This window comes from Crocodylus siamensis, chromosome 10, assembly GCF_052110815.1.
Source record: "Crocodylus siamensis isolate JL-2025a chromosome 10, ASM5211081v1, whole genome shotgun sequence".
Classification (NCBI taxonomy): domain Eukaryota; kingdom Metazoa; phylum Chordata; order Crocodylia; family Crocodylidae; genus Crocodylus; species Crocodylus siamensis.
The window spans coordinates 13,029,993-13,045,749 of record NC_143404.1 but is presented as its reverse complement, the minus strand read 5'-3'; the positions used below and the strand labels follow the sequence as shown (position 1 = coordinate 13,045,749).

The following is a 15,757-nucleotide window of genomic DNA, read 5'->3' as shown; positions in this document are numbered from 1 at the left end:
AAATCCCCAATTTTCAGTTAAAAATAAGTAACCCCCAAATCCACATTTTTTCCAGGATTAAAATGAAATACCACTATACACACACACACACACACACACACACACACACACATTGGTGTTTCATTTAAATTGCGGAAAAATGTGGATTTGGGGTTATTATTTTTAACCAAAAATTGGGGTTTTTTTAAATCACAGAAAACCAGGATCCCTGTTTATCAGTTTGCTTGGAGTAATGAATTTGCCTGCCTCCTGCTTGTTTATGAGCCACGTGAAAGGACTAAAATAACTGAAATGGGGAGGAGGTTAGAACAGCCAGACATTAAATCTAGAGAGGAAATTTAGTTCTCCAGAGTCTAACGTTCTGCTTCTGAGGTCTGGCGTCTGTCTAATGGAAAAGCATTACACCCAACACACACAATCGACTCTAAGCAGGCACATCATGCATTATTTCATAATAACAATGCAGAAAAGAGAAGCCCTGCTGAGATGCATCATTGGAATAGCATCCATTTCTGCGAACACAGCATGTTAGAAATGGAGGTAACTAGAAGCATATGGCCAGGAAGCTGAATCAGGCCAGAATCTGTCTCCTCCTCAACCCTTGGTTATCTATTGATGCAGCAGCAACTAAGAGGGGAGCACTACCAGGGCAGTAGCCCCAGGCATCAACTTTATGTGTGATTTGGGAGGGCACAAAAATAGTTGCTGTCACAGTGAGGCATAACGGTCTACATCTACTAAAAACATTTCTACTGCACCCCTTATAACAGCATCTGTGCACTGAACAAGAAAAAGTGATTCTAAACCTTTTTAGACTCCAGGGAGCTCTTCTTCGGGTCAAGGCACCCCTAAATAGACTCGAGGCACCCCTCAGAGAGTGCCAGCTCTTATTTTTCACTGTTTTTTGTTTACAGAAAAGAAATAGAGCAATTATTTTGTTGCAAAAAAAATCAGGAAAACCACAACAGGTCAGAAGGTTTCTAACACTATGGATTCTTACTTGAAATCTCTGGGTTCATCTTGTGAACCATGTTTGTACACCCAGTAACACAGGCTGGGGCACCCTGGTTGAGAATCAGTGACCTACTCTGTTTTCTTGTGGCCTCTCTATTGTCCCCTGCTGTCCCTGTCAAGCAGTGCAAATACTATCTACTGACCTCAATGAGTAATATGAAGTCTTAAGGCAGGCCCATGTTTGGTTGTGCTTACATTTCCTGAAGTTTTACTTACAGTATGAAAGTCACAGAACACAAGCTGTAAACCACACACTTTTTATACAAAATGTATAGCAGCTCAAAGCCTAACTGCAAACTATGCCAAATGGCTCTAGAAGGTACACTGTGAGTAAGTATATTGTATTTTAACTGAGAAAAACCCTGCAACCAGACCCCCATCATTCTGGTTAAGAGCAGGAACAAGTCAGCTGAGTTATATCAAAAGATCTCCCTGAAATCAGGCACTATGCAAACCTGTTATTTGCACTGGAATAACACTCATAGCCCCTGTCAAGCTTGAGGTTTACTGTTCAGAGTACTAAAAATAAAAGCTATTTACTTAATATGAGAGAACTGAGAAGAAGCAAGTCTGGGCTGGGCAAAATGAGGTTGCATTTAATATGCAACAGTATGATGTCACTAATTTCCTGTTAATTTATTAGACATATGAAAGTATGAAGAACTTATAATAATTATCAAGTAGCTTTAGGGAAGAGCAGATCAGATCCCAAGAATAACATCTAATCTCATGAAGTAAGTCACTTCACAGTGCTTTCAGAAAAACGAGTTGGAGCAAGTGTATTCAAGAGAAGAAAACTGTTTGTTCCTGCCCCTGAGACACTGCTCCTGGCTTCACTTGACAAAAGGCTTGGTTGCTGAGATACCATACAATTGCTGAACAGCTGAGTCAGACAGACCATCACAATGAAATATACCCTCTAAAAAAAGCAGTGGAGGGGAAAGGATAAAGAAAATGTAGGTCTTGTTGGTCTTTTAATAGAGGAAGAAATGTCACTGGTTCCAAAAAAGCTTTGGTCCTTTAGTATATTTCTAAAATAGCTTGAAATCATGATTTTCTAAAGAGGAATGTAATAAAACATAAAACATCTCTCCAGTTTCACCATTTCCCTTGATTTTTTAATATACCTTTAACATCCTAGTTAATATAATTTCAGAGAGAACTGAAACTAAAATTACTCCTACTACTATAAATCCCGACGCTGCAAATTTTCCAGGAGACTAATCATGTGAACACAGCTAAGCACATGCATAAATGTTTGCAAGAACAGAGGTTCGCTATCACTTTTGGTAAGTTCTGCATCTAACTTTTTGTCCTTAGGAACAACCTCCCAAAGGAAGAGGGGAAGTGTACTTTAAAGCAGTGGTTCACAACCTTTTTTCTACCAGGGCCCATTCGTAAACATCAGTGGCCAGACCCGACCCACGTGTGGGGCGGAGGGTGGGTATGTGGGGTGGGTAGGGCATGGGGGGGCCCCAAGCAACCCTTCACAGGCTGGAACTGGTTTCTCCATCTTTCTCCTTTAAAGGAGAATCCATTTTTAAAGCTTGTTTGTGACCCTTTCATATATTCTTGCAATACACTTTTGGGTCATGAATTGATTTACTTTGTAATTGTAATTGAATTACTGTGATAGAATTGTTTCTTTACCTGGTTTTCATATCAAAGATCATAGTATGGCTTTTGAGAAAGAAGTGAAGAGTTCACGAGCAATTTAAAAAAAAAAGAAAATATCATACATTTTTCCAATGACAAGGTAACTTAGTGAGTGCCAGCAGTGTGAGATTAACTGCTTGAATAATTTCATTTTAGCCATTGCAGTTTCAGTTGTGTCAGCACTTTTGTTATATCCCCAGATTTGTCACACAAGGGTTTGTAACTGAGCTTTGAAAGTTTGCTCTAAACTGAAACTTGTCACAGCCACTCTTTGCCACAAAACTGAAAAGTGCATGTAATTGACCTAATAGGAGGAACTCAGGGGGATGATTTGGACATTTATTCTGACTGGTTCAAAGTACCTCTCTTTTCAGTTCACTGTAAAAAGGCTACTAGCTCCTTGAGCCAAATGCAGAGGAAAAAAGATATAATTTTGCAAAGGCTGCAATTTCAAAACCTGCATACTCACATGGGGGAGGACATTTTTGAACACTCAAGTCTCTGGGTTTGTGGATGGAATATCAAGGAAATATTTGTATGGGACAAAGATAAGTGCCTTTAAAGTAGGGACAGGAATAAAAGACATGTTACATGATTATTGCAAGTTAAAATAAAATGTAACTGTAAAAAGATATAAAGGGTAACACAATCTTATGTCAAGCTGAAGTGCCTTTTTTTCTTTTGAAAGAGGATTTCTTTCGTTTGAGGAATCTGTTGGTATCACATTGACACACCCCTGGAAGGCAATCACCCTGAGGAAGAAGCACTGCAGTTATCGAACAACATTTAGCAGTGATACACAACAGCAAAAGGGATCTGCAGGGTGAATTCAGGTAGAGAAGGACTTCACTCAGTCAAAGTCTACCCAGGACTCCACAGTTTACACCAAAGGAGATGTCAGAAAGCTTTAGTAACTAAATATCTTTGCATCCCAGTCTCTGAGCCTCCCATTGCTTCCTGAAGCACAACCGTTTAAACTGAGGCCTCGCTCTGCCCCAAACACCATCTACTGAAAGTTCTTCAGTTAGTGAGCACATCCTTCTGAAGCGCTGAGCATATTTCTTACACCATATTCATAATACTAGTAGCGACCCATCCTGATCCCAGTATCAGGATAACAGCATGAGTAGAGCTTTGATGTGCTGCCCCAAATACCCCTCAGAGTTGTTATAATGGATTACATCAAGCTTGGGACAAAACATTTATATTATTTGCATTTTTTTTTTGAGGGTACAGTTCATGGTTAGATTGTGACCATAAACACGCAACCATCACCATCAAAGAAGGCCACATCCCTTACCCCCAAATCATTTTCTCACACAGGCACCTAGAAATGGGACCTGGTCAGCCTCTTTGAGCTGCTTGGTCTGAGACATATTGATTTCACAGAGCTGCTGGAAAGATATTTGTGGTTGAGATGAAAGAGGTGGGGAAGAGAGAGAAGACTCCACATGAGCACTTCAGGTACTGGCCTGGGATGTAATACACTCTGCTTCATTTGAAGGGCTGGGGGCCAGGGTTACCATATAGCAGGAGGACTTTCCAGTCAGCTCTGACCAAATGAAAGGATCATTATGCCCCTTTATAAATCCAAGGTGCATCCACCCATTAGTACTATGGCCAGTTCTGGTTCCATCACCTCACAAAGGAGACAGAAAACCTAGAGAAAATCCAGAGAAGGGCAACAAGGATGATTATTTGTATGGAGGGGCTTCCGCAGGAGGAGAGAGAGACTAAAGAGCCCAGGTCTATTCAGTTCAGAAAATAGATGCTTGAGGGGGGGACATGATAAAGGTTTCCAAAATAATAAACAGTGAAGAGTAAGTAAATGGGGATTAATTATTTACTCCCTCTCACAGTATAAGAACTAGGGGGTCACAAAATGAAACGAGCAGGTCCTGAGTTTCAAACTAACAAAATTAAGTTCTTTTTCACACAGTGCCTCATTAAAGTGTGGCGCTCATTGCCACCAGCTGTGACGGAAGCTGATAGTTTAGCTAGATTCAAAAAGGGATTGGATGAATTCTTGGAGGAAAGGGATATCAGTAGCTATTGGTCATGGGAGTTCGAGATACGGACTCTGAATTAGAACTTCCTAAACCTTAAATGCTGGAAGCTGCAAGTGGGAGAGGAACAGTGGGGTAAAAACCCGTCATATCCAGTTCACTCTCCCCTTCAGCATCCACCCTCTGCCTCTGTGTGACACCAGCCTTGGGGTTCAACAGCGATTCGAGGTTTCTTGTGTGAGACTTAACCACCCAATCTGTACACGGTGTACCCCTGGTGCTTCAGGGCATACACCACGTCCATGGTCTTGCTCTTGATGTGCTTGGTGTAGTGACGGCATCACGGGTGTCATTCTCTAGGAAAACTTTCAGCACCCCATGGGTCTCCTCATAGATGAGCCCTGAGATGCACTTCACGTCCCCTTGGCAGGCCTGGTGACAGGTGTCAGGCTTGGCAATGCTCTGGATAGTGTATCACTTTGCAGTGCTTCTTGGTGCCTCCTTTCCCCAGCCCCTTCCTGCCCTTTCCACAGCCATCTTCAGCCAAGTTCTTTAGAGTCTGATACTGGGCAAGATGGACTGAGGGTCTGGCCTAGTTCATGGCAGTTCTCATGTTCTCACATAGGCGGAGAAGGACCAACTACAGACAGACAGTCATTGACACACAGAAAATGAGGGCTGGAAAGGACCTCAGGAGCTCACATGTAGTCCAACCACCTGCTCAAAGCAGGACCATCCCCAGCTAGATCATCCCACCCAAGGCTTTGCCTAGTTGGAGTCTTACCCTCCAAGGATGGAGCTTCCATCACCTCTCTAGGCAACCTGTTCCAGTGCTTCACCACCCCCCTAGTGGGAAAGTTTTTCCTAATATCCAACTTAACCCTCTTTTGCTGCAACTTGAGACCCTTGCTCCTTATTCTGTCATCTGCCACCACTGAGAACAGACCAGCTCTATCCTCTTTTGAACCCCCCTTCAGGTACTTGAAGGCTGCTATTAAATCCCCTCTCAGTCTTTTCTTCTGCAAACTAAATAAACCCTGTTTCCTCACCCTCTTCTCATAATTCATGTACCCCAGCCCCCGAACCATTTTTGGTGCTCTCTGCTGGACTCGCTCCAACTTGTCCACATCCTTTCTGTAGTGGGGCGGCCCAAAACTGGATACAGTGCTCCAGATGTGGCCTCACCAGTGCTGCATAGAGGGGAAGAATCACTTCCCTCAATCTGCTGGCAACACTCCTACCAGTGCAGCTCAGTACGCCGTTAGCTTTCTTGGCAACAAGGGCACACTGGTGGCTCATGTTCAGCTTATCATCCTCTGCAGCCCTCAGGTCCTTTTCTGTAGAGCTGCTGCTTAGCCAGTCAGTCCCCAGCCTGTACTGGTGCATGGGATTGTTCTGTCCTAAGTGCAGACTTTACACTTGTCCTTGCTGGACCTCCTGAGACTTCCTTTGGTCCAGGCCTCCAATTTGTCTAGGTCACTCTGAATCCTAGCCCTACCCTCCAGTGTATCTACTACTCCTCCCAGGTTGGTGTCACCTGCAAACCAGCTGAGGGCGCACTCTATACCATCTTCCAGGTTGTTGATGAAGAAATTGAACAAAACCAGCCCCAGGACCGACCCCTGGGGCACTGCACTTGATACTGGCTGCCAGCTGGACATTGATCACCCATTGAGCCCAACACTCCAGCCAGCTTCCTATCCACCTTACAGCCCAGTCATCCAACCCATACTTCCTCAGCTTGCCTGCAAGACTGCTGTGGGAGACGGTATCAAAAGCCTTGCTAAAGTCAGCCCAGCTGAGGCTTTGTCTAGTCAGGATCTTAGAAACCTCCAAGGACGGAGATGCCACCATTTCTCTGCGTAACCTGGGCCAGTGCTTTACTATCCCCCTAGTGAGAAAGCTTTTCCTGCTACCTAACTTCCCTGGCTGCAACTTGAGTCCACTGCTCCTGGTCCTGTCATCTACCCCAGCTGAGACCAGTCTCCCTCCAGCATCTTTGGGAGCCCCTTCCAATACCTGAAGGCTGTTATTCAACCTGCTCCCAGCCCTCTCTTCTCCGGCCTAAATGAGCCTGGCTCCCTTAGCCTCTCCTCACCAGCCCTGTCCCCCAGCCCTCCCACCACTCTCCTTGCCCTTGGCTGGAGTTTGTTCCTTTATTCCCAGGTCCTTTTTCAAAGCTCATCGTGACACAATTAAAGGTGGCTCGGAACGAATGAGATGTGCTGAAGAACGAGCATTTCATCAGAAAAGTATATTTAGTAGTAAAAATGTAAAAAATATCATGTATGAAGCATGGGGTGTTATGTTGTAGCCTCGCTGGTCTAAGGACATAGGTAGACAAGGGCAAATCTGATCATCTTTTATTAGACCAACTCAAACACAGGTTTCCCTCACTTTATGCAGGTTCTTTATGTGCGGATTCACTCTTATGCAATGACCCTTTTTATACCCAAAATTGGTTATGGGTGAGGTAAATTCACTCTTATGCGATCGGTGAGGCAGAAGCTGGCAGTAGCTGTGCAAGGGACATGCACCAAAATAATCTCCAGTGTGGATCTGTGCCCCTCGCTCCTTGTCTGCGACACGCGTTTCTGCAGTCGCCATCCTCATTATGGGAGTGCCCTGTGCTTGTGTGCACCACTGCTGTCGGCGAGCACCAAAATTGTCGTGTAAAAGCGGTAGAAATAGGTCTGGGGGTCAGCAGAGTCGAGGTCCATCGGTTACATTGTGAAGGGGAGACCGGTAGTTGTTACACATACACCCGAAAGCTGCAAAGAAACATCTTCCCAACAACTGCCGCTGGTCTAATGAAAGACGCCAGCTTTACCCAAAGAGCCTTGTCCGCCTGCGCATGACGCCCGGCGCCCTGAACAGGGAGCTGGCAGTAGGCCCCAAACCCGCTGGGGTTTGCGCGCGCAGCTTCCCCGTGAGGCGCTGGGCCGCGGGCAGGGCTCCCTGTGCGGGGCGGGGCGGGCCCCGCTGCCGACTCAGCCGGGACGGTCACGTGACCGGGGTGGAGCGAGCGCAGGTAAGGGGGTGCGGGTGCCCCAGGGCTTGTTCCGGTGCTGCGGTTTCCCGCCGCCCCGCTGGGGACCCGGTTCGGCCCGGCCTTGCAGCAGGCCGGGAGGGAAGTGGAGCTAGACTTGGCCCCTGGCGCTCTCCTCAGGCCTCGCACTGCAGGCTGCCAGGCGCGACCTGTCTCGTGTCCCAGCCGGGCTTCGCTGCTAGCCCGCGCTGATCATCTCGCAGGGCAGGCGAGGCCTGCTCCTCCCCTGTGCAGGGACCTTGGAGGCGGAGTGGGGGCAGACCCCAGCGGTCTCTCCTGCGCAGAGCAGGGGGCTGGACCTGATTGCACAAGGTCCTTTCCAGCCCTGAACGCCTGTGACCCTGCCAGAGGACAGAGCCCTTGCCAAGGCACGGACCCTGCAACTCCTCTGGTCTTAGGAGGGGAACGACGGATTCATCTCCCACGTCTCACTTGCCACCGCCCTGCACAAATCACCCGGTGAGCCCGTGCTCTGTTTGTTGCCCGGCGCTTTTAAAGCACTGTGTCTATTCGTGTTGCTTCCCTTGGTAGTTTCGGTACCTGCCTGGTGGGCTTAGAGTCGTTTGCTGATTATTTCACAGTTGAATACAGATAACGCGTCCACCTTGGATCGTTCCCGCTGGCACGTCTTGTGGTAAGAGGTGGAACAAGAATGTGACTGTGCAAAAAAACTGGCCAGGGTTATATCAAGTTCTTGGTACCTTTGTCAACGCAGAACTGAATCGCGTTACAGTTTCCTTATTCAAACGCACAGGTGACCATGAAACTCATCATTCTGGAAAACTATGGACAGACCAGCGAGTGGGCTGCAAAGTTCATTAGGAATCGAATCGTTCAGTTTAGCCCTGGTCCAGACAAATACTTCACTCTTGGACTTCCGACAGGTAAGACCAGAAGTAGAGGGAACAATATGGACTCTCTTCAACTTGCAAACTTGTTTTAGCACTGATGAACGTATGAGCCAGTCGCATAGTTTTTGGGGACTCGGAATCAGAAGAACTAGTCACTCATGCTGCCCGTGGGATACTTGGGAGCTAAAGGTGCAGATTGGTACGCATAGTTGCTTCTCGTTTCTTTTACACTCAGCAGTAAATGTTATCATCTTAAGAGCAGCTTTGGTCAGACACTGACAACTTCACTTTCTCCCTGGGAAGTAGATGAATACTGATTCCTCCCCTGCAACCAGTCTGAGACCTAGAGGCAATATGATTTTGTGTGTTTACTTGCAAAGCTCAGTGAAGTGCACTGAGTCTGCTGCTCCTCAGCGAGGTTCTGCTCCGAGCAGGATTTTGAACAGATGAATTTGCACTGTGTGTTTGTGCAAGAGAGGGCCAGTGTTCTGCAATAAAAGAGCTCGGTCTTTAGTAATGAAACCCTCTACAGAACTGAATTACTGATCAGTTTTAAACAACTGGGTGGCCCTTGGCACTGTGGAAACATTAATTCCTTTATTTTGATTTGTCCTTGTATCTATCCTAGGAAGCACCCCATTAGGGTGCTACAAAAAGCTGATTGAATATTACAAGAATGGAGACCTGTCCTTCAAGTATGTGAAAACCTTTAATATGGATGAATATGTAGGTGAGTCACCAATTCCATGACATGGGGCCAGGGTGCAGGGAAGGGCACAAGCAACCTTTTTTCCCTGCTTTGTCTCCCCCTCCCCCCAACTTTGCGATAGATGAAATGTAGATATTTCTGGCTTGTTTCATTTACTACACTGTTAAACTCTTTGTAGAAAAAGCAGTGGCAGATAATCTAGAGAGGAGGGAAATAAGCACAGTGTCCCTTTGAGTTGGTTTCTTGGCAGCCACCTGGCTGACTTTGCCTTGTCACACCTTGCTGTCTGAACTCTGTAACTTGCTAATAGCAGTGCCATAACCAGTGCAGGGCAATCAGGGCAGCTACCCTGGGCATGGACCTAGTTTGTCCAGTAAAAGCTATCGCCCGAAGTAGTCCTTGTCTCGCACAACTTCTGGACCATCACAGCTACAATTACCACTCTTCACTATTGCTTAACTTGTAAATCATCTCCCATAGCCTGTCTTTCAGAGATACTGAAGATGTCCACTGCTGCTGCTATTCACTGTAGCAAAGAATACCTTCTTCAATAGGATTCTCTGATTTGCTGATCCTGAAACTTGCACAATACAGCTATAAACATTCAGATAGGGAGGCTGTATAAGCACTCATCACTACAGGCTACAGATAGAAAATATGGCTGATGGGGACCTCAGGAGGCCATCTGGTCAAGGTGGGATCATTCCCATCTAAACCACCTCATCTAAGTGTTAATGTAATTGGAGCTATATAGAATATACTAAAAGGCCATTAAGTTACTGTCTGTTGTATCTGTTGGATATGCTTGTTTGTTTTGTGTGAGTTTCAGCACAACCTGGGTACGGCGAAGCACCTGATGACAACAGAAACAAGAGCACAGAATACGAGTAGTACAAATTAACAAACTGCACCATTTTCCTCCAAATATGTGGGCCACCATAGCTTTAAATCTTGCTATGTCAATAAAGGAATCCTTTCCAAAATGCTGCTTTCAAAAGGTGTTCCATTCTGCACATCCTTGTTTTAGTCCTGATTTCTTCCAGTCAGGGAAATAAAAGCTGGTGCAACTTTCTTGCTATTTTGCTAGCTCGGAAGAAATATTGTAATTAGTAATTGATTGAGAAAGGCAGGGCCTCCAGCTAGAATGTCCTTTAGACTTACTGATAGGCTCCTGTTTTGCTAGATAGGGATTGCCTTGTTTATGAGGTTGTGGTGCAATACCCACTTCTTGTATGCAGCATGCAGAGACCATTGGACAGATACTCTGGTTATTGAGGTAGCTAGTATGAGTGCTAAATATGTACGCTGTGGCTGCTCTTTGTGCAAAAGCAGTTAGACAAGGCCACAATTCCTGGTTTGAGTACTTAAAGAACCTGCATATTTTTGTATGAGCAGTCTTCAACAAAGCAGCCTATAGCCCCATAAGCAGCCTATATAGGAAGTCTTTAACTCTCAGGGGAGTCTCAAAAAATCAGACTAGCTAGTCTCTTAGTCATTGCTTCCCAGGCTTTTGGCATAGTGGTAAAAGTCTCTTACTCATGCTAGTTTAGCGCACAGCTGTAAAGAAAATAACCAGTTACACTTGTGCATCTGCTTTTTTGGAGAAGAAGCTGTTCCATGATAGTATAATACCCCAACCAAAGCACAAGAATGATTTGGCTCTCCCTAGCAGTGGGATCTTATTTGAACCATGCATTATTTTTAATGCAAAACTCAAGGAAATGCAAGAAGCCCATGAAAGAGTGAGAAAGAGAAGAAGTAGCTGGCATCTTGTTTGTAATCAAAAACACTGCAAGTCCATGCATAGTTAGGTACCTTTCTTACAGCATAGATGTATATACCTCTCCCATCTTCACTTATTTGCCACTTTCAGGTCTCAATCCTGGAAACTGCTCCATACAGGGCACAGAGGTCACAGAGCTTTTAAATGGACGCAACTAACTGCCAATGCAGAACAGCCTGCAGGATTGGGACTTTGGATTGTACAGTATCCAGTTATGGCACCTGTCTTGATTGGGGTCTGCAGACACAACTGTAATATACGAATAACAAACATCTCTGTTCTCTAGGTCTTCCAAGGGATCACCCAGAAAGTTATCACTCCTTTATGTGGAATAACTTTTTCAAGCATATTGACATCTCTCCAGAAAATACCCACATCCTGGATGGAAATGCAGCTGACCTACAAGCAGAGTGTGACGCTTTTGAGGGAAAAATTAAAGCAGCTGGAGGGATCAGATTGTTTATTGGAGGTGAAAATCTGAAGGAATAATGAATCCTTACTAGTTGGAGGGAATGCAGCCTGCTTCTACCATAGTTCTAGTTAGCTCTCTGGGGAATTCCTTTTTTAAAGCAACTTACTAGGCTCCTAGGAAGTCAAGTTGTACGTCCACCTCTCCACTAACAGTACGTTACCTATTTCCATTCCCTCTTATTACTGGGAACAGGGTGCTGGGACAGTGGAAACTAACAGAAATCTTGCTACAGTCAGCTTGCCTTTGACAACTAACTTTCTCATTACTTTTATTGCCCCTCAAATGTGCGGGAGTCTGGTTCTGCCCCTCCTGTCTTGCATGGGAATTCTGCCCTTAATTTTTTTCTAAGCTTTTTATGGTGAATGTGCTCCTTTCTTGTATATCTACAAGTATTAATGTCTTTCTAATAAGATTGAGGTGGATTCTGCTTCCTACTGTAAGTGTTTAAACCAGTGACCTAGCTTTTTAAACTGTTTCTAACACAGGTATTGGCCCAGATGGCCATATTGCCTTCAATGAGCCTGGCTCAAGTCTGGTATCCAGGACCAGAGTGAAGACACTGGCTATGGACACCATATTGGCTAATGCAAGATTTTTTGATGGAGACCTCTCCAAAGTCCCCACAATGGCTCTGACAGTTGGAGTAGGCACAGTCATGGATGCCAAAGAGGTTGGATAAAAATAGTCGCTTAATATAGTGTCCTCAAGCAGCAATATTTCCTGATAGCCGAGCTCTGCCCAAAGTTATTCTTTGTCTTAACACTTACTTTAATGTAGCCATTCAATACAGCTGCACTAAGAACATCCTCTAGGACCTCCCAGTTGAGAAGCTCACAAAACAGTGTGAGAACTAACTCACCTAGTGCTCTACTAGCAAAGCATGTGAGCCAGGGGACGGTGGGTGTTTTGAATGTATTGGTATATCTGTACCTCATAATGGTTAGGTCATACCCCCAGCTTGTTCTTGCATAAAAACCAGGAGTTCAAAGGACCAGATCCATTAATTCTAAAATGGTGAGGCAGGCCATGGTTTCTCTGAGGCAAATGAAGCAGGGATAACAAAAAAATTATTCTTGCCCCAGCTGACATATGCATCTACTATGTTTTGAATGCAGATGCACACAGCTGTGTGTTCTTTCACCTGTATGTTGCGGAGCCTAACAAAAGAACTCCTGTGTCTTGGAATTCAGGTGATGATTCTGATCACGGGAGCCCATAAAGCCTTTGCTCTCTACAAAGCCATTGAGGAGGGGGTGAACCACATGTGGACAGTCTCAGCCTTTCAGCAGCATCCCAACACTGTCTTTGTGTGTGATGAGGATGCCACGCTAGAACTCAAAGTTAAAACAGTGAAATACTTTAAAGGTGAGTAATTGGCCAGATGGAGCTGTCTCTTCGGCTAGCTTTTAAATGTTTAAGTGGCACGTTTTGCCACAGGCAAAGGGAGAAGAAGTTATTTGGGGAGCTGAGCATGCACATGGCCTCCCCCAAGCAGGTAAATTTGTGGGGGTATAGGAGGGAGGGGGAAGGGTCGGAGGGGTGCAGATTGAGCCCCAGTAGTGAGAGGGGGAGCGGGGCACAGGCAGGACTCAATCACCCAAGCCCCTGCTTCTGCCTGTGCTAGACTCTGTGCTGGGCTCTTCCCAGCAGGGGGCTGGGTCAGGCCACAAGTGGTGGCAGTGTTGCTGGGGTGGGGGGGAGGTTTTACAGGGGCTATGGCAAAATTTGAGGTGGCTGCAGCCCCCCCGTAGGTCCCCTCCAGAGGAACTGCTGCCCACCCAGAATGCAACATAACCCAGCCCCACCTCATGAAGCAGCCCTCGCAGCTGCAGCCCATCCAATGCAGATCTGGGGGTGTGCACCCTGCCCCTCCCCCGTGGTGTGCATGGCAGCAGAAGTCAAATTTCCCCTGGACGAGCCACTTGCAGCTCAGTCCTGTGCTCTGCCCCTGTCATGCAGCCTCAGCCCTTCTTCCTTCGCTGTGCATGCACCCCTCCCCACCTTTGCTGCAGCTGCCAGAAGCCCATGGCCAGGCTGCCTTGCAGCCCTACTACTGCCCTGTGTTTGTGGTGGGGGCTAGGCCCTGTTAGCCCCCACTTCCTTCTGCTGCCTGTGCATTAGAAAATCTTTCCTGCTGAATAGGTTCTCCTTTTGAGGAAGAAGCCGTCAGATAAATCTTGTGTTCCGTGTTTACTTTTTAAAGTGAACTAAAATCGTCAGAGGAACACTTTAAATGTTCCACTTTAGTGTTTTGAACCCTAGTGCTGGGCTAGTATATGAGAACAAGTGGTGCTGCTTAGAAACCATAAGCAAGACCAATCAACCCGGCTTAGTTATTTGAATGAAATGCCACCTGTTTTTGGGTTTTTTTTCTGCCTGTGGTAGAAAGTGCCACATTAGTGCAGAATTTTTAAAATATGAAGCTGGTAATTCCCATTGCTAAGACTTCCCAATAAAGGTTTTTTTTGGTTTATTGCTTAGAAAGGTGCATGGGGGCAGGAATACAATTTTAGTAATGGCTGTATTTTCACCAACGTGCCTTAATTCAATGCATTTTACCCATACTAAATGTTTCCTTTTATTTTATGTGCCAGGTTTAATGCTTGTTCATAACAAACTAGTGGAGCCCCTATATAGTATGAAGGAGACAGGAGCAGAAAGAAGCCAGTCTAAGAAGCCATACAGTGATTAGTTTCTTGTGATCCAGGGCACACCAACAGGCTCTTCTCTGGGACACCAGCTGGGGGGCAGGAGGAGTTGCTACACACACTCATGTTGGCTCTTAAATTAACAAAAAAAAAAGGTGTACTTGCTTTTCCCCCATCTCCTGCTAGGCAGATGGATGCTGACTATATGGCATTTTATTAAGCACATGACTGGACCCTCTGTATTGCGTACTAGCAATTTCCAATACTAACTTAATTCTCTAATGAGAGAGTCAGTTGTGAACAAGGTATTAATCTATATAGCAACTAAATAGGGCATCTCTCATATCAAATATGAAGATATGCAAAAAGCTGATTATGTAAATTAAATAAGTCTATCACTGCCTTTTTTTTAAATTTTCCCATAATGCTTCTTCCTGACCTCAGTGAATTTGTACTGGCCCCTGCTGGAGGCTGCCAGTAAGTAACCTTCCTCAAAACATGCACCTGTTTAGTTTTTACTAATAAGTCCTACTCCTGGGAGGGATTGGACGCTTTGGGTTTCCTTTTTTCCTCAGTAAAGCAAAAACCCTGACAAACTGGCTCTCAAATCATCTTGCTAAGTAGTAGTTACTGAATAGGTAAATAATAACTTACTTATATCTGTAACAACTACTACTGTTTTATGGGTAGAGTTTAAAACACACAAACACTAAATCCCAACATTATAATGTCCCAAGGGTTATGTTGCTGTTTTATGATGGCTTAGAAATGTTTATATTTAAAAAGGGATTAGACATTCCTTAAGGAAAGGAATAGCAGTAGCTATTGAGCATGCTGGTTAAGGATATAGCCCCTGAATTAGGACTCCCTATACCTTTTTAAATGCTGGGAGTTGCAAGTGGGAAAGGAACAGTGGGAGGGAAAAACCCCAGTCATACCCACTTCACTCTTGCTTTCTGCATCCATTCTTTGCCACTGTGTGCCACAGGATGCTGGGTAAGTTGGAACCAGTCTGAGCCAGTAAATGGCAATGCTCACGTTCTTACATGTATGGATGGTGTTGTCCTTCCTCCATGTTGCTTAATACTCAGGTATGTCGGTGTGGGGCCTGAGACCAGACATTGCCTCTTCCCTTTCCTTACATCATGTTGGTGTATCCTGTTGTCCTTATGTGGAAAACTCTACAGCCAACAAATCCAACTCATGTTAGCCCCCTAACCACACTTGGTGATAAGCAGACCTCAATCAAGACTTCATGTTGTGGATCAGAACCAGGAATAAAGTCCTGTTACTTTTTTTTTTGTAGCTCGTACAGGGGCTTGTGCCAAACCACTGTAGGGAAAAGTTGGTGGCAAGACTTTCCTTGAGCAATATATTTTGTTTACATTGAAATTCATGAACTTTTCATTCAAAATGTAACTTTCTACATTAAATCTAGTATTTTTTCCAAATAAAGAGTCATCTTGACTATTCACAACTTCTAATATTCTAGCCAAAAAGTGACTTTCTTTTTGCAAAGCCCATGGAAATCCAATACTGTCAGAAAAAGCAGATTAATTTCCAACCAAA

The 15,757-nt window shown here is 45.1% G+C and overlaps 1 protein-coding gene and 1 pseudogene across 3 annotated transcripts; one reads left to right on the top strand and one right to left on the bottom strand.

Annotated features, from left to right (window-relative positions):
- Positions 1-4,920: 4,920 nt before the first annotated feature.
- LOC149856254 (histone H4-like) lies at positions 4,921-5,764 on the bottom strand (annotated as a pseudogene).
- Positions 5,765-7,556: 1,792 nt separating this feature from the next.
- Positions 7,557-14,451, top strand: GNPDA1 (glucosamine-6-phosphate deaminase 1). 3 transcript variants are annotated; one of them, XM_090020902.1, is made up of 7 exons: positions 7,557-7,707; positions 8,480-8,609; positions 9,205-9,306; positions 11,355-11,537; positions 12,026-12,210; positions 12,731-12,905; positions 14,135-14,451. In XM_090020902.1, exons 2-7 carry the CDS (start codon positions 8,486-8,488, stop codon positions 14,230-14,232), a joined length of 867 nt encoding a protein of 288 aa, XP_089877028.1. In that variant the 5' UTR covers positions 7,557-7,707; positions 8,480-8,485; the 3' UTR covers positions 14,233-14,451. The 3 variants fall into 3 exon arrangements, with proteins under 3 accessions (XP_089877028.1, XP_089877029.1, XP_089877031.1); XM_090020903.1 differs by lacking the exon at positions 7,557-7,707 and adding an exon at positions 7,714-8,184; XM_090020905.1 differs by lacking the exon at positions 7,557-7,707 and adding an exon at positions 8,203-8,359.
- The last annotated feature ends 1,306 nt before the right edge of the window (positions 14,452-15,757 follow it).